This window comes from Leptodactylus fuscus, chromosome 11, assembly GCF_031893055.1.
Source record: "Leptodactylus fuscus isolate aLepFus1 chromosome 11, aLepFus1.hap2, whole genome shotgun sequence".
In the NCBI taxonomy this organism is placed as follows: domain Eukaryota; kingdom Metazoa; phylum Chordata; class Amphibia; order Anura; family Leptodactylidae; genus Leptodactylus; species Leptodactylus fuscus.
This window is the reverse complement of record NC_134275.1, coordinates 9,935,989-9,956,799: the sequence shown is the minus strand read 5'-3', so window position 1 is coordinate 9,956,799 and position 20,811 is coordinate 9,935,989. Positions and strand designations below refer to the sequence as shown.

At 44.3% G+C, this 20,811-nt stretch overlaps 1 protein-coding gene across 3 annotated transcripts in view; it reads left to right on the top strand.

Annotated features, from left to right (window-relative positions):
* The window catches only part of NTNG2 (netrin G2), a 65,471-nt gene extending 44,660 nt beyond the window's left edge, over positions 1-20,811 (top strand). Inside the window, exons 5-13 of one of the 3 annotated variants that reach the window (XM_075260278.1) lie at positions 1,647-1,670; positions 2,523-2,621; positions 4,236-4,295; positions 7,510-7,584; positions 11,110-11,166; positions 11,322-11,393; positions 12,656-12,823; positions 18,462-18,596; positions 19,507-20,811. In XM_075260278.1, the coding sequence (XP_075116379.1) occupies positions 1,647-1,670; positions 2,523-2,621; positions 4,236-4,295; positions 7,510-7,584; positions 11,110-11,166; positions 11,322-11,393; positions 12,656-12,823; positions 18,462-18,596; positions 19,507-19,721 (905 nt within the window). In that variant the 3' untranslated portion in view covers positions 19,722-20,811. The remainder of the gene's footprint in view (positions 1-1,646; positions 1,671-2,522; positions 2,622-4,235; positions 4,296-7,509; positions 7,585-11,109; positions 11,167-11,321; positions 11,394-12,655; positions 12,824-18,461; positions 18,597-19,506) is intronic. The other 2 variants (XM_075260279.1, XM_075260280.1) reach the window with 2 other exon arrangements.

The following is a 20,811-nucleotide window of genomic DNA, read 5'->3' as shown; positions in this document are numbered from 1 at the left end:
ACATCTCCCACAAACGCCCCCACCTCCTCGGCTTTAACCCCTGACTGGCCGGAGCGCTGCCTTTATCTATGGATATAAAATGACGGGCACATTTTTTATAGATGAGATTGCGCAAAACCAGCCGGAGAGGCAAAAGCTGCGGCAAATAAATGGCCACGACACAGGCTATCTGATAAATTCGGCACCTCTTGCTACAGCTACGGCAGACATTTTTCCTACTCCACCGCTTGGCTGCCTTACTTAACATCAGTATTTGTGCCATACCATGGTGCGCGCAGATTTGGCGCATTTTATGACTCTCTTTGCTGCACCCCCTTATCCAGACGCGTTTCGAAACAAAATCTGATGCTCGGCCAATTTATGGTGCAATGCCCTTTGTTTCCTCTCTCCTTCGAGATCTTTGCATGCGGGCAACGTTCTTATTGACATCCCTTGGGTGAGAAATCAATCCCGACCTAACACTTCTCACAGCTGAGGGTTTGTTACAATTGTATCCAGGCTTCTGTGAGCTATACACCTCAGCAGCCATATCTCTGTTCTGCCTGCGTTACAATGTATCAGTGCAGGTAATGTGAGAATAGCTATAGGGAGTGCAGAGGTAGCTGCTGGGCCCTGGAGCCTCAGGGGGGTAACATAAGAAGACACCAGTATTATGTATAGGACCGGATAAGTTGGGGCCCCATTATATATTTTGTATTTAGATTACGCCTGTGTCTAGACTAGATGCAACTGTAACAAACCCTCAGCTGTGATAAGTAGTAGATCAGACTATATTCCCATTCACTGACAATAAGAGGAGATCTTGGAAATGGTGAGGATTTGCACCACAAAGTCTATTATAAAGTTGCAGCGATCCACGCAGGCCCTGCTTCTAGTGATTGATGTCGGCCCTCATCTGCTGTAATCATAGTAAAGCCTCCGACCTTTGGCGAAACCATTAATCTGTCAGATTAAAAATGTAGCGAGAGCGGGAATCCATCAGCGATCACAGACGAGGAGGAGCGGACGGTGGCATCTGTCCATCTGCTGTGCGCCTGGTCGCGCTGTAGTAAGGATTGGCTCAGATTGGGGGGCTGTGTCTGCGTCTTCCCCCTTATACGAGGACTATTCTACAAGGCTCCCTGGTGTGGGGTAAAACAAAAAACCCCTGGTCCTCTGTCTGGCATTGGATCCCCCATTCCATTCTGGAGGTGACTGCTGTGATCTCTGACTTCATCAGTCACATGTTAGATGCCGGTGATGTCACTGCTAATACGTCACCCGTACGCACCATGTGATCACTTCTGGCCCAGGGGTCCCGACACCAGAACAGAGGACCATGGGTAGGTGGATATCAGGCTAAGTTCACGTTGTACTGTATAATCCTCACTGCAAGTCCTAGTGGGAGGAGCATGACTCAGTGACTCCGCCCCTGCAGAGCCTGCACCAGGTATTATACCATATTCTGCAGCTTTCTAATACCTTTCCTGACTGTTGTAAGACCTCTGCTTGCTTTCAGTGACGCCTGCAGGTGATTGTACAATTAACCAAATCTCTATTCCAGTTCTGTCGCTGGCGGCTGTGGGGAAGGTTGGCGCTGTCGGCGCAGTCTCTCGCGGCCTCTACGTCTCGCAGCCTCTGACTAATGACTTATTTTTCCCTTCTAGGTGCAGCGTCGGGTTCCTTGGGCAGTGAGTAGACCCCTCGTATTCCTAGGTTTCACCCCTTCCATCTGCATCCTCCATCTTTCCTCCCTGCATCCTCCTAGTACCTTGTGGTGTGTGTGCGGCCTCCTGTACCGATCTATATCTTACATTGACGTTTACAAGTTATTGTTGGCTATCACTTGTAGCTGCTATTATTCGCTGTTATCAGCCAGTCACGGTAATGCTGTAATGTGGGGTGACGCTGCAGACCGGGGCGCAGCCGCTGTACCTTGCTATATAATGGATGGGATTTTGTGCATTTTCAATGTACTTGAAGCAAAATGTGTAATTTACTAAATCACTGAAATATGATGTGTCAGGAGCGCCACCTTATGGCGGGATATAGTAACTACATGAACCCGCAGCCTGAAGTCCATCTTATCTTTGTATGGCTAGACAGCTGAATGCAAGTTATTGCTCCCTGTTATCAGCCAGTTGGGGTGTTAGGTGATGGGGGCGGTATGTGAATGTGGCTCTACCGCCAAATATTATTGGAGCAAGATGAACAAACCAATGACACAATGTTCAATTACACCCTGTATACTCCATTCACATCCAGAGTTGCATGCATAACCCTGTTGGAGGACGAATGTAGAGCTGTAGCCCTGCTGCATTATGGGAAAGGTTTCACTGAGGTTGTAGTGTAGAGGATAACACAATATCCCCCCAATCTAGCAGGATTCAGTGCAGCTCTGGATGTGATTGGAGTATGAGACCTGATTTGGTGATACCTTGTAGTACAAGCTGCAAACCCCCCAAGGTCAGGATCTGCGCGGCGTCCACCTAACATTGGTAACACGTGGTCATCAGACATATTTTGTCTTTGTGTCTCACTAGTCTCAGACACTGCACGGCCTGAGGTCACCACGGCCAGATACGTCCTCACAACCGACCTAAAAACCTCTCCTACCACCCTTCTTTCCATCACTACCACAGGTTTGTGACTTACAGTAAAGCAATCGCCACCTCTGCATAGCTCCTCTCTACTTTGGCTTAGCAATGGCCCCAACCCCCTTCTACTATCTTCTTGAGGTGACCATGACATGCAATGGGGCAGTGCCCTGGGCCTCGCTCTTGACCCTATGACAGGTGCTGGAGCTCTACGATGGGTCCTCCTGCCTAAATCTTAACGTATGCAACCTATGTGTGCACCTCCTGCCTTCACACAAAAATTGAGACCAATAACATGGAAACCATCAGCAAGTAGGCCAGTGGATAGATCTTCTAACTTCATTTTTTTGTAGGTGAAGCTACAGGAGAGTTTGGCTCTTTAGTACTTAGTAACACCCAAATAGAGAAACTCTAACATTTCTTCTTGTTCTTGCTATCTGGAAACTGTCAACAAGCTGGAGATAGATCTTATTACAAATATGGTGCAAATACCCCTGAGAACTGTGCTCAGCCATATAGAATTATAATATATATATATTATAGGAGCTGATGTTGATCCAAACAATCCGACTCTGAACTCTCCTACCACTGTCTGGAAACTGTCAACAAGCTGCTGCTGACTGATCCTGCAAGTCCTTCTCTTCGGTACCTCATTGAGTATCATCTCCTGCCCTTTGTCACATGGATTAGTCGATGACAATTTGCACTGCCTGCATCGTGACCAATCAAATGTGGTCGCAAAACGACGGCAACGCAACTGAGAATTCCTTAACGTGTTACCAGGCCGTCATTAAAGCCTACTTGCTGACGGTTTCCATCTAATAAGTTACACCAAAACTGGAAGGTGAGACGGGGCTTCAACTTAAATCTAATTGAAGTAACAATCCCCCATTATGTCATCACAATGAGCCCGCCCCTGGCGTAATTGTCTCTTCTAGATTTGCACATAGACCCCCCTCCACTTGGTGTGCCCCCCGTCAGGAGCAGCAGGAGCCATTAATATGCAGGTTGCAGCAATTTCCCACCATAATGGGTTACGTGGCTTCACATTAAGCAGTTATATTAGAGGCTTCTCCGGGTATTACGGCGCTATAAATTTGCAGCCGGTCGCACCGCCGCCGCCGCTCTATTACACGTCCCATCTGTGCACAAGTAAATTATAGAGCAATTCATCAGTGGGTGGCGGGAGCTGGCACCGGGCGAGGCACAAATCCTCCGCTCAGTGTCCATGGCAGGAAACAGTCAATGCTTAAAGACTGCGTAGATCAATGGGATTCGCTTTCTCTGTAGGATACACCAGCAACCAGCACGGGAGTCACAAATTTAAAGGGGAAATCCACCAAACATCCGCATGTCTATACCCAAATAGGGCGTGGCTAGGAAGAGTATCCGCTCATCATCGCCAATACCTGCATGGAAATGTGGAACAAACATTGTGGCTCCTCCCCTTCTCCACTCCCTGCCCAAGCTGCATCGAATCTACAAAGCAATACACAAATACCGTTTTTACCAATGACAAACATTGATACAAGACCCCCAGCCAAATAAATGTGGACTTGTAGTAGCTTTGCTGTCTGTAGTGCCTAGACGCCTCCGTAGATGTTCCCCCTTGAAGTTCTTGGACTGACGTCTGATTTCTTTGATCTATGATGATATCAGAGGATCCAGTGGATCTCACCTTGGATGTCGCCCGCATTGAGGAGGCCGAAGAGAAAGCAGGTACCATCCTGTAGGCGAGATGTCAGAATTAGGGATTTCCTGAAGTTCTGGAACTTTCTAATAATCTTTGTGGTTTCTGGATGTAAGCAGGATTTTCCGTTCAGTTGTAGCAAGCAGAGATCTTCTTTATGTGACGGCTGAAGTTATGTCCTGTCATGGCTCAGACACGACAGCAGGGGGCAGCGACCTTCTGCCCTCCATCTGCTGTAACACTACAACTCCCAGCATGCACCATTCACCTCTATAGGAGATCCAAGAACAGAGCAAAGCAAAGCGCCATGTCAATACAAAAACATGGAGACCCCGAGAGACCCCCATTATAGTCAGCGGGGCCCCCGGGATCCATAGGAGCCCATCATTTCCCGGAGCTGTTCCATTTTTCAGTTCCTGCGCTGGACCAGAAGACCGGACGGCGCAGATGGGAACGTACGGGAGTAAGAATGCTGGGAGTTGTAGTGCCCAAGGTTACAGCCCTGATATAGCGCCCCCTGCCTGAAACAGCCTGCTGAAAGCTGTGCGCCACACTGTATACACAGGCTATAGGTGTCTGCTGGCAGTATATAACCACAATGGATGCCTAGTGCACATTGCTGATGGTTTCCTTCAGTCAGCCTAGCCTTATGCTATGGAGCAGATGCCGGGTATTTTGGGACAGTCTGTTTCTGGTGGGGGGTCTCCTGTCCATCAGTCACTCAGTGGGGACTATTTAGGACCCCCAGTGTTACAGTAGCTCCCCCCTTATTCAGAGAGCGATGCTAAACTACCATTCTCCTGTGACAGCTTTGTCGCCAGTGCTCGCAGGCTCTTCTGTGGCCGCCTCCCTGCAGGGGGCCTCGCCTACCGCAAGGAAGTCTCATCACAGTCATGGCAACCACCATCACAACCACAACAACCACAATAGTCATGACGACCATAGCCGTGACAACCACAACAGCCATGACAACCATATCCATGAAAACCACAATAGTCATGACAACCATAGCCCTAACAACCACAATAGTCATAACAACCATAGCCATGACAACCACAACAGTCATAACAACCATAGCCATGACAACCACAATAGTCATAACAACCATAGCCATGACAACCACAACAGTCATAACAACCATAGCCCTAACAACCACAACAGTCATAACAACCATAGCCATGACAACCACAACAGTCATAACAACCATAGCCATGACAACCACAACAGTCATGACAACCATAGCCCTAACAACCACAATAGTCATAACAACCATAGCCATGACAACCACAACAGTCATAACAACCATAGCCCTAACAACCACAATAGTCATAACAACCATAGCCATGACAACCACAACAGTCATGACAACCATAGCCCTAACAACCACAATAGTCATAACAACCATAGCCATGACAACCACAACAGTCATAACAACCATAGCCCTAACAACCACAATAGTCATAACAACCATAGCCATGACAACCACAACAGTCATAACAACCATAGCCATGACAACCACAACAGCCATGACAACCATAGCCATGACAACCACAACAGCCATGACAACCATAGCCATGACAACCACAACAGCCATGACAACCATAGCCATGACAACCACAACAGCCATGACAACCATAGCCATGACAACCACAACAGCCATGACAACCATAGCCATGACAACCACAACAGTCATAACAACCATAGCCATGACAACCACAACAGCCATGACAACCATAGCCATGACAACCACAACAGTCATAACAACCATAGCCATGACAACCACAACAGTCATAACAACCATAGCCATGACAACCACAACAGTCATAACAACCATAGCCATGACAACCACAACAGTCATAACAACCATAACCATGACAACCACAACAGTCATAACAACCATAGCCATGACAACCACAACAGTCATAACAACCATAACCATGACAACCACAACAGTCATAACAACCATAGCCATGACAACCACAACAGTCATAACAACCATAGCCATGACAACCACAACAGTCATAACAACCATAGCCATGACAACCACAACAGTCATAACAACCATAGCCATGACAACCACAACAGTCATGACAACCATAGCCATGAAAACCACAACAGTCATGACGACCATAGCTCTGACCACTACAACAGTCATGACAACCATAGCCATGACAACCACAATAGTCATGACGACCATATCCATGAAAACCACAACAGTCATGACAACCATAGCTCTGACCACTACAACAGTCATGAGAACCACAACGGCCATGATGACCACAACAGTCATAACAACCATAGCCATGACAACCACAACAGTCATGACCGCCACAACAATCATGATGACCATAACCATGACAATCACAACAGTCATAACAACCATAGCCTTGACCACCACAACCAAAACCACCATAGCACTGATGGCCACAGCAATGACAACCAAAACCACCATAGTCATGACGACCATAACCATCACATCCACCATAGCCATGATGGCCACAACCACCCCAGCGGTGAGCCCCAGCAGCAGACAGAAGGTAGGTCCCCGGCTGACTGTAGTGCTCCACTAGTGGCTCATCTCTCTGCTTCGCTGCCTTAGATAGGACGCAGCTTGTAGAGCTCAGAGACCCCGGGGCAGTGACATCGGAACCAATAGCAATATCCCCAAAATATTAGAATATCACAGAACTATTAGGACTGCAGGGGTTGGTGCAGATCACAGAGCCCCATAGTCAGCCATTTTGGTACTGAGGATTCCAGCTCTGCAGACCATACAACTGCCATAGGACTTCGATCTCCTTCCCATCAAACAGTCAGTATTTGCCTGTCGTCACCACTAGGGGGAGCTCATAGTCATACAGATTTTGACTGCCTGTATTTATTGATCCCTATACAGAGAGCTCCCCCTAGTGGTGACTATCGGTAGACAGAATTATATCCGTTCTCTCTATGGCTGTGTGAAGGAAAGCTGAGGATTCGGAGCTTTGGATTTTTGACCTCTATAAAGAAATATCATGAAATTAATCATTTGTACTATTTGTTATGGGGCTGTTTAATATCTGTCTATGTTCCTGACCCCCCCATAACAGTAGAGGATACACATAAGATATACCGCCCTGTGTAATTCTATCTGCAGCTGCTCTTACGCCATGCTGACGCTCTCCACTAGTTCTAGGAGGCAAAGCCGCTCCCTGTTCTTTTCCAAAACCTACAGATCTCATTCTCTAATCTGTTTGTTTGAAGCGCCCTGGATTTCTCCGACTCCTCCATTGCTGGAACCTAAGCTCCAGCGTCAGGAACATCCAGAAAGAATGCGAGGTACGTCCATGGCTAATATATAACAGTCCCGTATGGTGGTCACAGTCCTAAGTGGTGTGTGATACAATCCTAATGTAAGGAGGGGAGAATCCCTTAGAAGCTAATCTGATCAATTCCTTAAATATACCACTCCCACAATTGACCCCTGTTGTAGAGTCCATACAGACTGACCCCTCTAGATCTGTCCTTACAGACTGACCCCTCTAGATCTGTCTATATAGCCTGACCCTTGTAGACCTGTCCATACAGACTGACCCCTATAGACATGTCCTTACAGACTGACCCCTATAGACCTGTCCGTACAGACTGACCCCTATAGACATGTCCGTACAGACTGACCCCTCTAGACCTGTCCATACAGACTGACCCCTCTAGATCTGTCTATATAGCCTGACCCTTGTAGACCTGTCCATACAGACTGACCCCTATAGACATGTCCTTACAGACTGAACCCTATAGACCTGTCCTTACAGACTGACCCCTATAGACCTGTCCTTACAGACTGACCCCTGTAGACCTGTCCGTACAGACTGACCCCTATAGACCTGTCCGTACAGACTGACCCCTATAGACATGTCCTTACAGACTGACCCCTATAGACCTGTCCATACAGACTGACCCCTATAGACCTGTCCGTACAGACTGACCCCTGTAGACCTGTCCTTACAGACTGACCCCTGTGGATGTGTCCGTACATACTGACCCTTGTAGACCTGTCTGTATAGACTGACCCCTGTAGACCTGTCTATATAGACTGACCCCTGTAGACCTGTCTATATAGACTGACCCCTGTAGACCTGTCTATATAGACTGACCCCTGTAGACCTGTCTATATAGACTGACCCCTGTAGACCTGTCTGTACAGACTGACCCCTGTAGACCTGTCTATATAGACTGACCCCTGTAGACCTGTCTGTACAGACTGACCCCTGTAGACCTGTCTATATAGACTGACCCCTGTAGACCTGTCCGTACAGTCTGACCCCTTGTAGACCTGTCTATATAGCCTGACCCTTGGAGACCTGTCTATACAGTCTGACCCCTTGTAGACCTGTCTATATAGACTGACCCCTGTAGACCTGTCTATATAGACTGACCCCTGTAGACCTGTCCGTACAGTCTGACCCCTGTAGACCTGTCTATATAGACTGACCCCTGTAGACCTGTCCGTACAGTCTGACCCCTGTAGACCTGTCTATATAGACTGACCCCTGTAGACCTGTCTATATACACTGACCCCTGTAGACCTGTCCGTACAGTCTGACCCCTGTAGACCTGTCTATATAGACTGACCCCTGTAGACCTGTCTATATACACTGACCCCTGTAGACCTGTCCGTACAGTCTGACCCCTGTAGACCTGTCTATATAGCCTGACCCCTGTAGACCTGTCCGTACAGACTGACCCCTGTAGACCTGTCTATATAGCCTGACCCCTGTAGACCTGTCTATATAGCCTGACCCCTGTAGACCTGTCTATATAGACTGACCCCTGTAGACCTGTCTATATAGACTGACCCCTGTAGACCTGTCTATATAGACTGACCCCTGTAGACCTGTCTATATAGACTGACCCCTGTAGACCTGTCCGTACAGTCTGACCCCTGTAGACCTGTCTATATAGACTGACCCCTGTAGACCTGTCCGTACAGTCTGACCCCTGTAGACCTGTCTATATACACTGACCCCTGTAGACCTGTCTATATAGCCTGACCCCTGTAGACCTGTCTATATAGCCTGACCCCTGTAGACCTGTCCGTACAGTCTGACCCCTGTAGACGTGTCCGTACAGTCTGACCCCTGTAGACGTGTCCGTACAGACCTGTGCATACATTGCACCTCTTTTCTATACTGTAGCGAATGCCAATTAGATGTTACTAGGGAGACTTGTGCCGCTGAGACATTGCCTGGCAAAGAGGGAGTTAAATAAAGTTCTCAAGCCTTGAAGTTTATATATAGACTTAAGTTTGGAGCAAATCCTCAAGTGAAGTAAAAGACGTAAAGTCACTGCAGATACAAAGCTCTACTAAACCAGCAGCACCTGGAAGATGTGAACTCAGCCTTAATGTTCGTGTATCAGACACCAGCCAGCTTAGCAATTCCCTGCCGCACTGCTGTGAATAGTGCACACCCTGCCGGAGCGAATGCAGCAGGAAAACGTAGCCTGATAGGTAGCAGCAGACCTGGCTCTACACTTACAGGGAATCTCCATTTTTAATACTGTGCTGCACTGATTTGTTCCTTGTAATGTGTTTATACTAGTCATTGCTCTGTTTTTGGTTACAAAGCTCCAAATCCCCTGCATAGACCTAGAATGACTTGATAAAATTGTGTCTTCCTGAAGTCACCACTAGGCGGCGCTCACTGTAAACTGTGTCCATTGTGCCAACAGTATGCAGCTAGCTCCTGAGCTCCCTCTAGTGGCGGCTGCAGACAGAATGTTACCATGCAGCTCTAGCCTTGTGCTGGGGATTTGGAGCTCTGTATCATACAATGAGCTGTTTATTGCTGGACTGAAGCCAAGGGGAGGGGAAACAATAACGTAGGAGTTCCCGCCATCTCCTTCTGTGGATTGTCAGCCGTGTGACATGCTTATGAGACGCTGCCCGTCATGGGAGACCTGGCAACCCCCCCACAGCCCCCAACCAATTATAGAAGATTCTAGGATTTTGCATTTGCTTAGGATATCAGTAAAGTAATGATATGTGGGCGGCCATTGTCACAAAATCCTCCTAATCCTCGCTGCCCATCTCCCATTCTCTCTCATCACGGCTGATCAAACGCTACAACAGACAGTACTAGGGATGGGGGGCTATTACCTTGGTAACACAGTCCTAAAACTATTGCCCCCGAGCTACTGCCACCTGTCCGATGGTATTCAGTAGCCCTAGGTTGTGTGGATGTTCAGAGGACAACACAAAGCCAGGCCGCTGCTGCCATGTTATACAAGCTGTGGACAACTCTCTTAACCCCTCGGCTGTCAGACCAATAGATCACACGTAGCCCGTGGCTAATGCTAATTAATAAGCCCTGCAGCTTGGACGTCCAGTTCATTTGCATACATTGTGAAACTACTACTCCCAGCATGCACAGGGTGTATTACGTAGCATTGGTTAATTTCAGGTTTCCTTAAAGAAGACCTTTCACCACCAGCTCATTTCATCTTTCAATACCTGCCCCTCCACTGAGTCTGGCACAGTTGGAATTTTTTTCTCTAGCCCCCTCCTCCTTCCTGAGCAATCACAGTTGGTTTTGGCCTAGACTCCCTAATGACAAGTGGGTGGTGTCAGACAGGAGCAGGCAAGGGGGCGTGACTCAAAGGTCAATCGTGTCAAGTTTCTGAATCACGCCCCATTACCTCATTCTACCTGACACCACCTACTTGTCATTATTAACCCTTATTTACATAGAACTGCAAACCCTCTATAAATGACCCGCCTTGTTTATATAATTTGCGCCCATGAGGGTCTTCTACCATTTTACTTTGTGTCTCCCGACCTTCACTTGCTGCCTTTATAACACACAGCTAACCCGCCGATCCCCAAGGAGCCGCCAATACCCGCCAAGAAACACCTTAAGACAGGTATTGTGACCCCACTGGGGCCTGATAGACGACTAGAGATGGTGTGTTAGGCGCAAGACCGTAGCGTAGCTGCTTGTGTTGCGTTACGTGGTGTGGACATGCTCGTATTGATGGGTAAAGCTGCAATAATCCTATCTGATTTCTCCAAATTCAAGCGTCTTCCAAGGTTCTTGCTCACCGTGAACCCACTCCGGCCTATGTCACCGATCCCTTCAAGAGTCCAAAAGGTACCGAGTAAATTAGAGGTCTGTCCTCAAGGGACGTGGTATTTATCTGTGCCACACGGAGATCTGGGATAGGTCCCACAGTTGGAACCTCTGGAGGCTCAATTAGTGGCCCCTTCATAGCTAGTTATTGAGGGGTCTCAGCAATGGTTCTTATCATTGGGGGACCTGGATGGACCATCCCTCTACTCCAAGGTGTGGTGAGTTATCTGGGATTGGGGGAACAATAATGCCGCCAATATGTTCCCTCTTGAACTCTGTCACAGAAAGCTAACCTTGAAGGTATGATGGGTCCTGCCACTATCCTTACTGTCCTAAGGGTAGGTATAGCCACCAAAATGTTGGCTATCCATAAGAGTGTGGAGAGAAGACGCAACCATCGCCAAACTGATTTATCTATTGGTGATGTATATTGAAATTGTTTGTAATCCACACCTTATTGGCACTAGTCTTGGGGAAACCATCTGCAGGTTGGAGGGTCTTGTTGGCTGTGGTCACTTACCGCCGTCTGCACCAAGGGGGCCTATTAGTAAATGACGAAGTCTAGCACCTCCGCTGAGAGATTTTTTGGTTCCGACGCTTGCTTACTGTGAGTGTATGTCCGAATGTGATCCCCCTCCCCATACATGTGTCACCTCATCTGACATCTGCATGTCTTCTCATCACCATGCATGGAGATTACGCAGCGTTCCAATATTCGTTCTCGACTCCTCGCGACTATGGGATGTCCCCCCGAGACAGTGATCAGAATTAACCTTGTGAAGTAGTTGCTGCCCTTGGCTCTTGCCCCGAGGCTGAGCTGCAGGGAGATTGACATTACATGTGAGGTTCTTCACCGCCGTTTGATTAAATCTGGTAACAACGTCCGTAGCCCCCAGCAAGGTCATGGATCTGACTCCATCCCCCTCTCCATGAGACCAGGCTTAATTGAAACATCTAGAATCTCAGGGAATTGTGTCTCACGGGGGGGACTGTAATGACTTTAGGTGTCAACGACCTGGTAGAAAGGCCAAGAGTCTGAGGTTACGGTAAATAGAGCAAAACTAAGGGGCAGCCCATAAAGGGGTCCATAGAGGAGCAGGTGCCGGTATTTGGCCAGACTTATATCAATTCCTACACCATAGAATTATTGGTCTTGTGTGGCCAAGAATGAGGTTCATGACCACTGGGGCCCAGGCCATGGCCTAGATAATGGACATCCCTGGTTGCTGAGGAGTTGGGTTCTTCTTCTTCGCTGGTTCTCATGGGGTTTTCTTCTTTTCCAGACTGTGAGTGTTATGGACATTCCAGCCGATGCAGTTTTATCGACTTTCTGAATGTGGTCACTTGTGTCAGCTGCAAGCACAATACTCGGGGACAGCACTGCCAGCATTGCCGCCTCGGCTTCTACCGCAATGTGTCTGCTGAGCTGGAGGATGAGAATGTCTGTATACGTGAGTGTTTCATTTCTCCAAACAATTCTAAACATCCTGGGCATGATGGTGGGCACCGATGGATGGGTCCTGTATGGCCAACACCACCCAACATCTGTGAGGTCAAACATGTCCAGTAAGGGGCAAAAATGGTTTGTAGTGGAGAGGTTCCATAGCAATGGTGTCACTGCAACACTACAAATGGTTTGTAGTGGAGAGGTTCCATAGCAATGGTGTCACTGCAACAGCTTGATTATATAGGTCACACCCACAACCTGCTGCATTTGTATCACCCCCTCCGATACACCCCAAGATGCATAAAGGCCACTTATTAGACCCCCCTACAAAATTGCAGACCAAGATGTGGACGCCAGACCATTTCATCAGCTCCTGGTCAGATGAGCTCTTATTATCAATACCAAATCTGCCCCACCCCATATAAAGACCCCAGACCATCTGCAGCTTTTATAAACACCACAAATCTATACAACCACAAACAGATCTCAAGCCAGACCCCACTTTTGTATACAAATTCTCAACCCAGACTGCAGGTCAAACCCCCTTATTCAGACCCCAGAACCAATGTTCAGATGCTAAACTTCCCTTGCCACACACAATGTCCTGGCACCGGGGCCAACGTTAGGATGCCATAATGACGGCAATGCCAGGAAGAGAACTGAGGCACAGGAATGAGGCGAGAACAATAAAAGTTTACATCTGAGAGATTTCAGGAGTCTTCTGGAGATTCTGGGAGAGCAGGCACATGTGCATATTGGTGAGCCCTAGCAGGGGTCCCAGCATTGAGGCCCCCAGTCAATGCCACCTGCTGACATGTCACCATGACCTTATTCCTGTTGTTTTCCTGCCTCCATATTGAGATGTACTTGAGTGATATCCGCCACGTAATTCGTACAATTCTACTTGTATCGTGGGTCAGCCCTCTCGTCGCACATTATGAACAGCAGTGGGATTGGGGGGGGCTCAGCCTTTCAGTCCCATCTATACAGTAGATAAGTACAGACGATATGAGATGAGATGTCAGACATTCCTTGCCCCCCCCCCCCCGCCCCCTTTCCTGGATCTGTCCCTGTTCTGCGTTCCGTCACTTACAATTAATGTCCCCTCTGCAGCAGGAGAGAATAATTCACTCACATCTGTATAAAGACAAGCCATAAACACATTAGAGTCCTGCACCAAGCTGCTGACTGCAGAGACGCTGCTGAGTAATGGCCTGGGAGGCTCCGATAATATCATTACAATGAACAGTAGAGCGTCTGAGCCGAGGAGAGCACTCGAGTGGATCACAATATTCCCGCTATCTATTATCCAGACTCTTAACAAACTCCTAACAGCAGAAGAGGCCGCACAGCCATCCGAGATTAATACAATTACCTGTAAATAAAGTGCTGCCTCCTACTGTCATCTACTGCACTGCAGTGACTAGTACTTCACCACCAGGTGGCACTCTGCTAATACTCACAACTAAAACTGAAAACTACAAGATTTACATTCTGGGGATATTATCATTCCTAAAGGAAAGATCACCTTCACAGGCGTATAAGTGATAACATCCCCAGAACCTGGTCTAGAAGTCTCTCATTTCTGCCAAGTCAGTTTTCTCTACGCTGTGCTGAGAAGATCCAGCCAGACTGAAACCGTGCTGTCCACCAGCTGGGATACCGACTTGGCTATATCCCGCATCATATCAGTAAAGGCTTGTTACGAAAGTTAGGCATGATGTTCAAGGGAGCTACCCCTAGAGGGCAGCAAACAGAGGCACTGTTTTCCTATTTACATTATTTACAAGATTTACATTATCATTTCGTCTCTTCGAATCCCCAAGAAAACACATTCCAAGAGAATCCAGTAATCTATTTATTTTCTTTATTCTGAGTGTCCTTTCTATCATGTCTCACAATGGAGTACACTGCCATCTATGTACAAGAATATAAGTACTATAATACTACTCCTATGTACAAGAATATAACTACTATAATACTGCTCCTATGTACAAGAATATAACTACTATAATACTACTCCTATGTACAAGAATATAACTACTATAATACTGCTCCTTGTACAAGAATATAACTACTATAATACTACTCCTATGTACAAGAATATAACTACTATAATACTACCTCTATGTACAAGAATATAACTATTATAATACTGCTCCTTGTACAAGAATATAACTACTATAATACTGCTCCTATGTACAAGAATATAACTACTATAATACTACCTCTATGTACAAGAATATAACTATTATAATACTGCTCCTTGTACAAGAATATAACTACTATAATACTGCTCCTATGTACAAGAATATAACTACTATAATACTACCTCCTATGTACAAGAATATAACTACTATAATACTACTCCTATGTACAAGAATATAACTACTATAATACTGCACCTATGTACAAGAATATAACTACTATAATACTGCTCCTATGTACAAGAATATAACTACTATAATACTGCTCCTATGTTCAAGAATATAACTACTATAATACTACCTCCTATGTACAAGAATATAACTACTATAATACTGCTCCTATGTACAAGAATATAACTACTATAATACTGCTCCTATGTACAAGAATATAACTACTATAATACTACCTCCTATGTACAAGAATATAACTACTATAATACTGCTCCTATGTTCAAGAATATAACTACTATAATACTACTCCTATGTACAAGAATATAACTACTATAATACTGGCCCCTATGTACAAGAATATAACTACTATAATACTGCTCCCATGTACAAGAATATATCTACTATACTACTACCTCCTATGTACAAGAATATAACTACTATAATACAGCTCCTATGTACAAGAATATAACTACTATAATACTGCTCCTATGTACAAGAATATAACTACTATAATACTACCTCCTATGTACAAGAATATAACTACTATAATACTACTCCTATGTATAAGAATATAACTACTATAATACTGCTCCTATGTACAAGAATATAACTACTATAATACTACTCCTATGTACAAGAATATAACTACTATAATACTGCTCCTTGTACAAGAATATAACTACTATAATACTGCTCCTATGTACAAGAATATAACTACTATAATACTACCTCTATGTACAAGAATATAACTATTATAATACTGCTCCTTGTACAAGAATATAACTACTATAATACTGCTCCTATGTACAAGAATATAACTACTATAATACTACCTCCTATGTACAAGAATATAACTACTATAATACTACTCCTATGTACAAGAATATAACTACTATAATACTGCACCTATGTACAAGAATATAACTACTATAATACTGCTCCTATGTACAAGAATATAACTACTATAATACTGCTCCTATGTTCAAGAATATAACTACTATAATACTACCTCCTATGTACAAGAATATAACTACTATAATACTGCTCCTATGTACAAGAATATAACTACTATAATACTGCTCCTATGTACAAGAATATAACTACTATAATACTACCTCCTATGTACAAGAATATAACTACTATAATACTGCTCCTATGTTCAAGAATATAACTACTATAATACTACTCCTATGTACAAGAATATAACTACTATAATACTGCTCCCATGTACAAGAATATATCTACTATACTACTACCTCCTATGTACAAGAATATAACTACTATAATACAGCTCCTATGTACAAGAATATAACTACTATAATACTGCTCCTATGTACAAGAATATATCTACTATAATACTACCTCCTATGTACAAGAATATAACTACTATAATACTACTCCTATGTATAAGAATATAACTACTATAATACTGGCCCCTATGTACCAGAATATAACTACTATAATACTGCTCCTATGTACAAGAATATAACTACTATAATACTGCTCCTATGTACAAGAATATAACTACTATAATACTACCTCCTATGTACAAGAATATAACTACTATAATACTGCCCCCTATGTACAAGAATATACCTACTATAATACTACCTCCTATGTACCAGAATATAACTACTATAATACTGCTCCTATGTACAAGAATATAACTACTATAATACTGCTCCTATGTATAAGAATATAACTACTATAATACTGCCCCCTATGTACAAGAATATACCTACTATAATACTACCTCCTATGTACCAGAATATAACTACTATAATACTGCTCCTATGTACAAGAATATAACTACTATAATACTGCTCCTATGTACAAGAATATAACTACTATAATACTGCCCCCTATGTACAAGAATATACCTACTATAATACTACCTCCTATGTACCAGAATATAACTACTATAATACTGCTCCTATGTACAAGAATATAACTACTATAATACTGCTCCTATGTACAAGAATATAACTACTATAATACTGCCCCCTATGTACAAGAATATAACTACTATAATACTGCTCCTATGTACAAGAATATAACTACTATAATACTACTCCTATGTACAAGAATATAACTACTATAATACTGGCCCCTATGTACAAGAATATAACTACTATAATACTGCTCCTATGTACAAGAATATAACTACTATAATACTACTCCTATGTACAAGAATATAACTACTATAATACTGCCTCCTATGTACAAGAATATAACTACTATAATACTGCTCCTATGTACAAGAATATAACTACTATAATACTACTCCTATGTACAAGAATATAACTACTATAATACTGCCTCCTATGTACAAGAATATAACTACTATAATACTGCTCCTATGTACAAGAATATATCTACTATAATACTACCTCCTATGTACAAGAATATAACTACTATAATACTACTCCTATGTACAAGAATATAACTACTATAATACTGGCCCCTATGTACAAGAATATAACTACTATAATACTACTCCTATGTACAAGAATATAACTACTATAATACTACCTCCTATGTACAAGAATATAACTACTATAATACTGGCCCCTATGTACAAGAATATAACTACTATAATACTGCTCCTATGTACAAGAATATAACTACTATAATACTACTCCTATGTACAAGAATATAACTACTATAATACTGCCTCCTATGTACAAGAATATAACTACTATAATACTGCTCCTATGTACAAGAATATATCTACTATAATACTACCTCCTATGTACAAGAATATAACTACTATAATACTACTCCTATGTACAAGAATATAACTACTATAATACTACTCCTATGTACAAGAATATAACTACTATAATACTGGCCCCTATGTACAAGAATATAACTACTATAATACTACTCCTATGTACAAGAATATAACTACTATAATACTACCTCCTATGTACAAGAATATAACTGCTATAATACAGCTCCTATGTACAAGAATATAACTACTATAATACTGCTCCTATGTACAAGAATATATCTACTATAATACTACCTCCTATGTACAAGAATATAACTACTATAATACAGCTCCTATGTACAAGAATATAACTACTATAATACTACCTCCTATGTACAAGAATATAACTACTATAATACAGCTCCTATGTACAAGAATATAACTACTATAATACAGCTCCTATGTACATGTATTTGGTTGGGTTGGGATGTGTCGGCTTCTGTCCTGTGTCCGGACTGTGTTTGATCATGTTCCGTCTCTTCCTGCGGTAGAATGTAATTGTAACCAGCACGGCTCTGAACATGAACGCTGCAATGAAACTGGTGATTGTGTTTGTCGAAAAGGAGCTACTGGAACAAAATGTGACGAGTGCCTACTGGGTTTCCACTGGAGACAGGGTTGCCACCGTAAGTTGCTTTTTTTGGATATATTACCGTCTTGTAGGACTGGAGTTATCTTGGGCTTTATTTACTTCCAGACAAGTCCTTACAGAATAACCTAAATAAATCTTACATCCTGTGTAGTCTGGTCCTGCAGCCACATGTTACGCCATTACCTCTATTGTTTGTAGATGGAAGAAGAGGCGGAGTTACTGGAGTATCACATGATAGCAGGACCTGACTACACAGGGTTTGCTTGTAGTCTTTAACCATGGAGACTCATAGGTTTGCATAGGAGCAGACATGGTAGCGCTCACCTTAAACCGACTACTTGCATTAGTGACTCCAGAGGAAAATCTGATTTTCTATCCCACAAACTGAACCCGGAGAAGGCGCGGCCCGGCCCTGCAGGCACTCGCTCTCTGAAGACTCAGCCCAAGACCTTTACTGGCGAGTGATTAAGTGATGGCGACACATTAAATCTGCCCGGCCCGCACGCTGCCCTTTGTGCTGCCGCATGATAAGATTTGTGTCTCCTCCACCTAAATTAAAAACGCTTAAATTATGTTTATCCCGGCCCCGCAGCTCAATAAATCCCAGAATGCTGCAAAGTAGCACAGCAGTGCAGTAAAGGATACGAGAATCTAGATCATCAGGGGTTTGGGGGCTGTTTTTTTGTGGCGCAGAGCTCTCCATCCCTAAACGCCCCAATACAGGATAAAACTACCTTGAGTTGCCTCTAGAGGGAGCCCTTACATACAGCTGTATCAGTCTGTATATCGTGAGCTCCACCTAGAGGTGGCTGCAGAGAGTGAAAGTCTTATTATGTAACTCCACCCTTGTGTCCCTGATCACCTAGATAAAGGTCATGGGGTGCGATGGAGATATTAAGTTGGTCCATTTTTTAACCCTTGTGCATTTTTATTTTTCCATCCAGCAAATGTGTGCGATGACGAACTGCTGATCTGCCAGAACGGTGGCACGTGTCACCAGGGACAGCGCTGCATCTGCCCCAGTGGCTTTAAAGGAGCCCTTTGCCAAGATGCCAAATGTGACTCCACCCACAGGAACTGTGACTCCGCCTCCAGCAGCCTAATGTTCTCCTCTCTGCTCCTGGTCTGTACAATCCTACTGAGCATGGAAGACATTTAGGTCGCCCCGCCGGCCCACGGTTCTCGATGTCTGAGCACACACTGCAGGAGGTGTCTACAAGTCATTCAATCCCCCTGGGAGGGTCGTACCATCCAACCAACGGGGGAGGATCTGTGATGGTAACTCAACTTCTGCAGTGCCTTATTGTCGCATACCACATGGGACTTGAGGTTGAAGAAGCCCATGTCTAGCATACCGGGTGGAGATAGCGACCACCGCGGCCCTCAGGTGGAAGAATTCATTTCAGTTTAATGGCTTCTATAGACTTGGTGGCAATATCTACCCACACTTTAGATTCTTGGGAGCCGGCGTTTAGACTGGGCACCAACCGAGTCCATGTCCAGACATACAAGATGGACGTCACATTAAGTACCTCCCCCTTTAACGTAAATAATGGGAGGAGACATAGACCAATGATATATAACTCTTATCACTAAGCAGATATGGACCTTGTGCCAAAAACAGGATAGACACAAATCTAGACGGCTGACGCAGGTCACCACCACCAGGGGAATATTTTTTTGGGGAAGGGGAGCATCTCAATCAAACCCATTTGGCTCCGACTGTTTGACGTTTCTTTGTCTGTTGACCATTTGCTGCCTGTGTACACCCCCCTTGGCTTCATTTGGGGAGGGGGCGGGAGCAAATTTTGGATTATTCGGTCAGATGTTTTATTTTTGAAATTCCCTTTTCCTCTTCCGATCCATCATTCTAGTGTATACGAAGCGATCACCTTCACTGTGACACACCGGTATCAGAAATTTTCTAGAGCGTTGCGGGTGGGAGGAGCCTTGGGAGACTCCATAGTCAGGCGGGAGGGGGGGGGAGAGATGGGACTGGTTCTGTTGGGAGCAAATAATATATATAGATATATATATAAAGCTATCACAGGGCAGAGCGACAGATATAAATTCTATTGATATATTGTATATGGATTTTTTTTTGTAGAAAATTATTTTTGTTTCAATTTAAATGTTATATTAAAAAACACTGAGAGACGAGATGAGATGGATTGATCCTGACAACCTGGACGTGGCAATATCCAAAGTAAAGAAATTGTGTATTAACACCGCCCCCGCCTCTCGTCTCT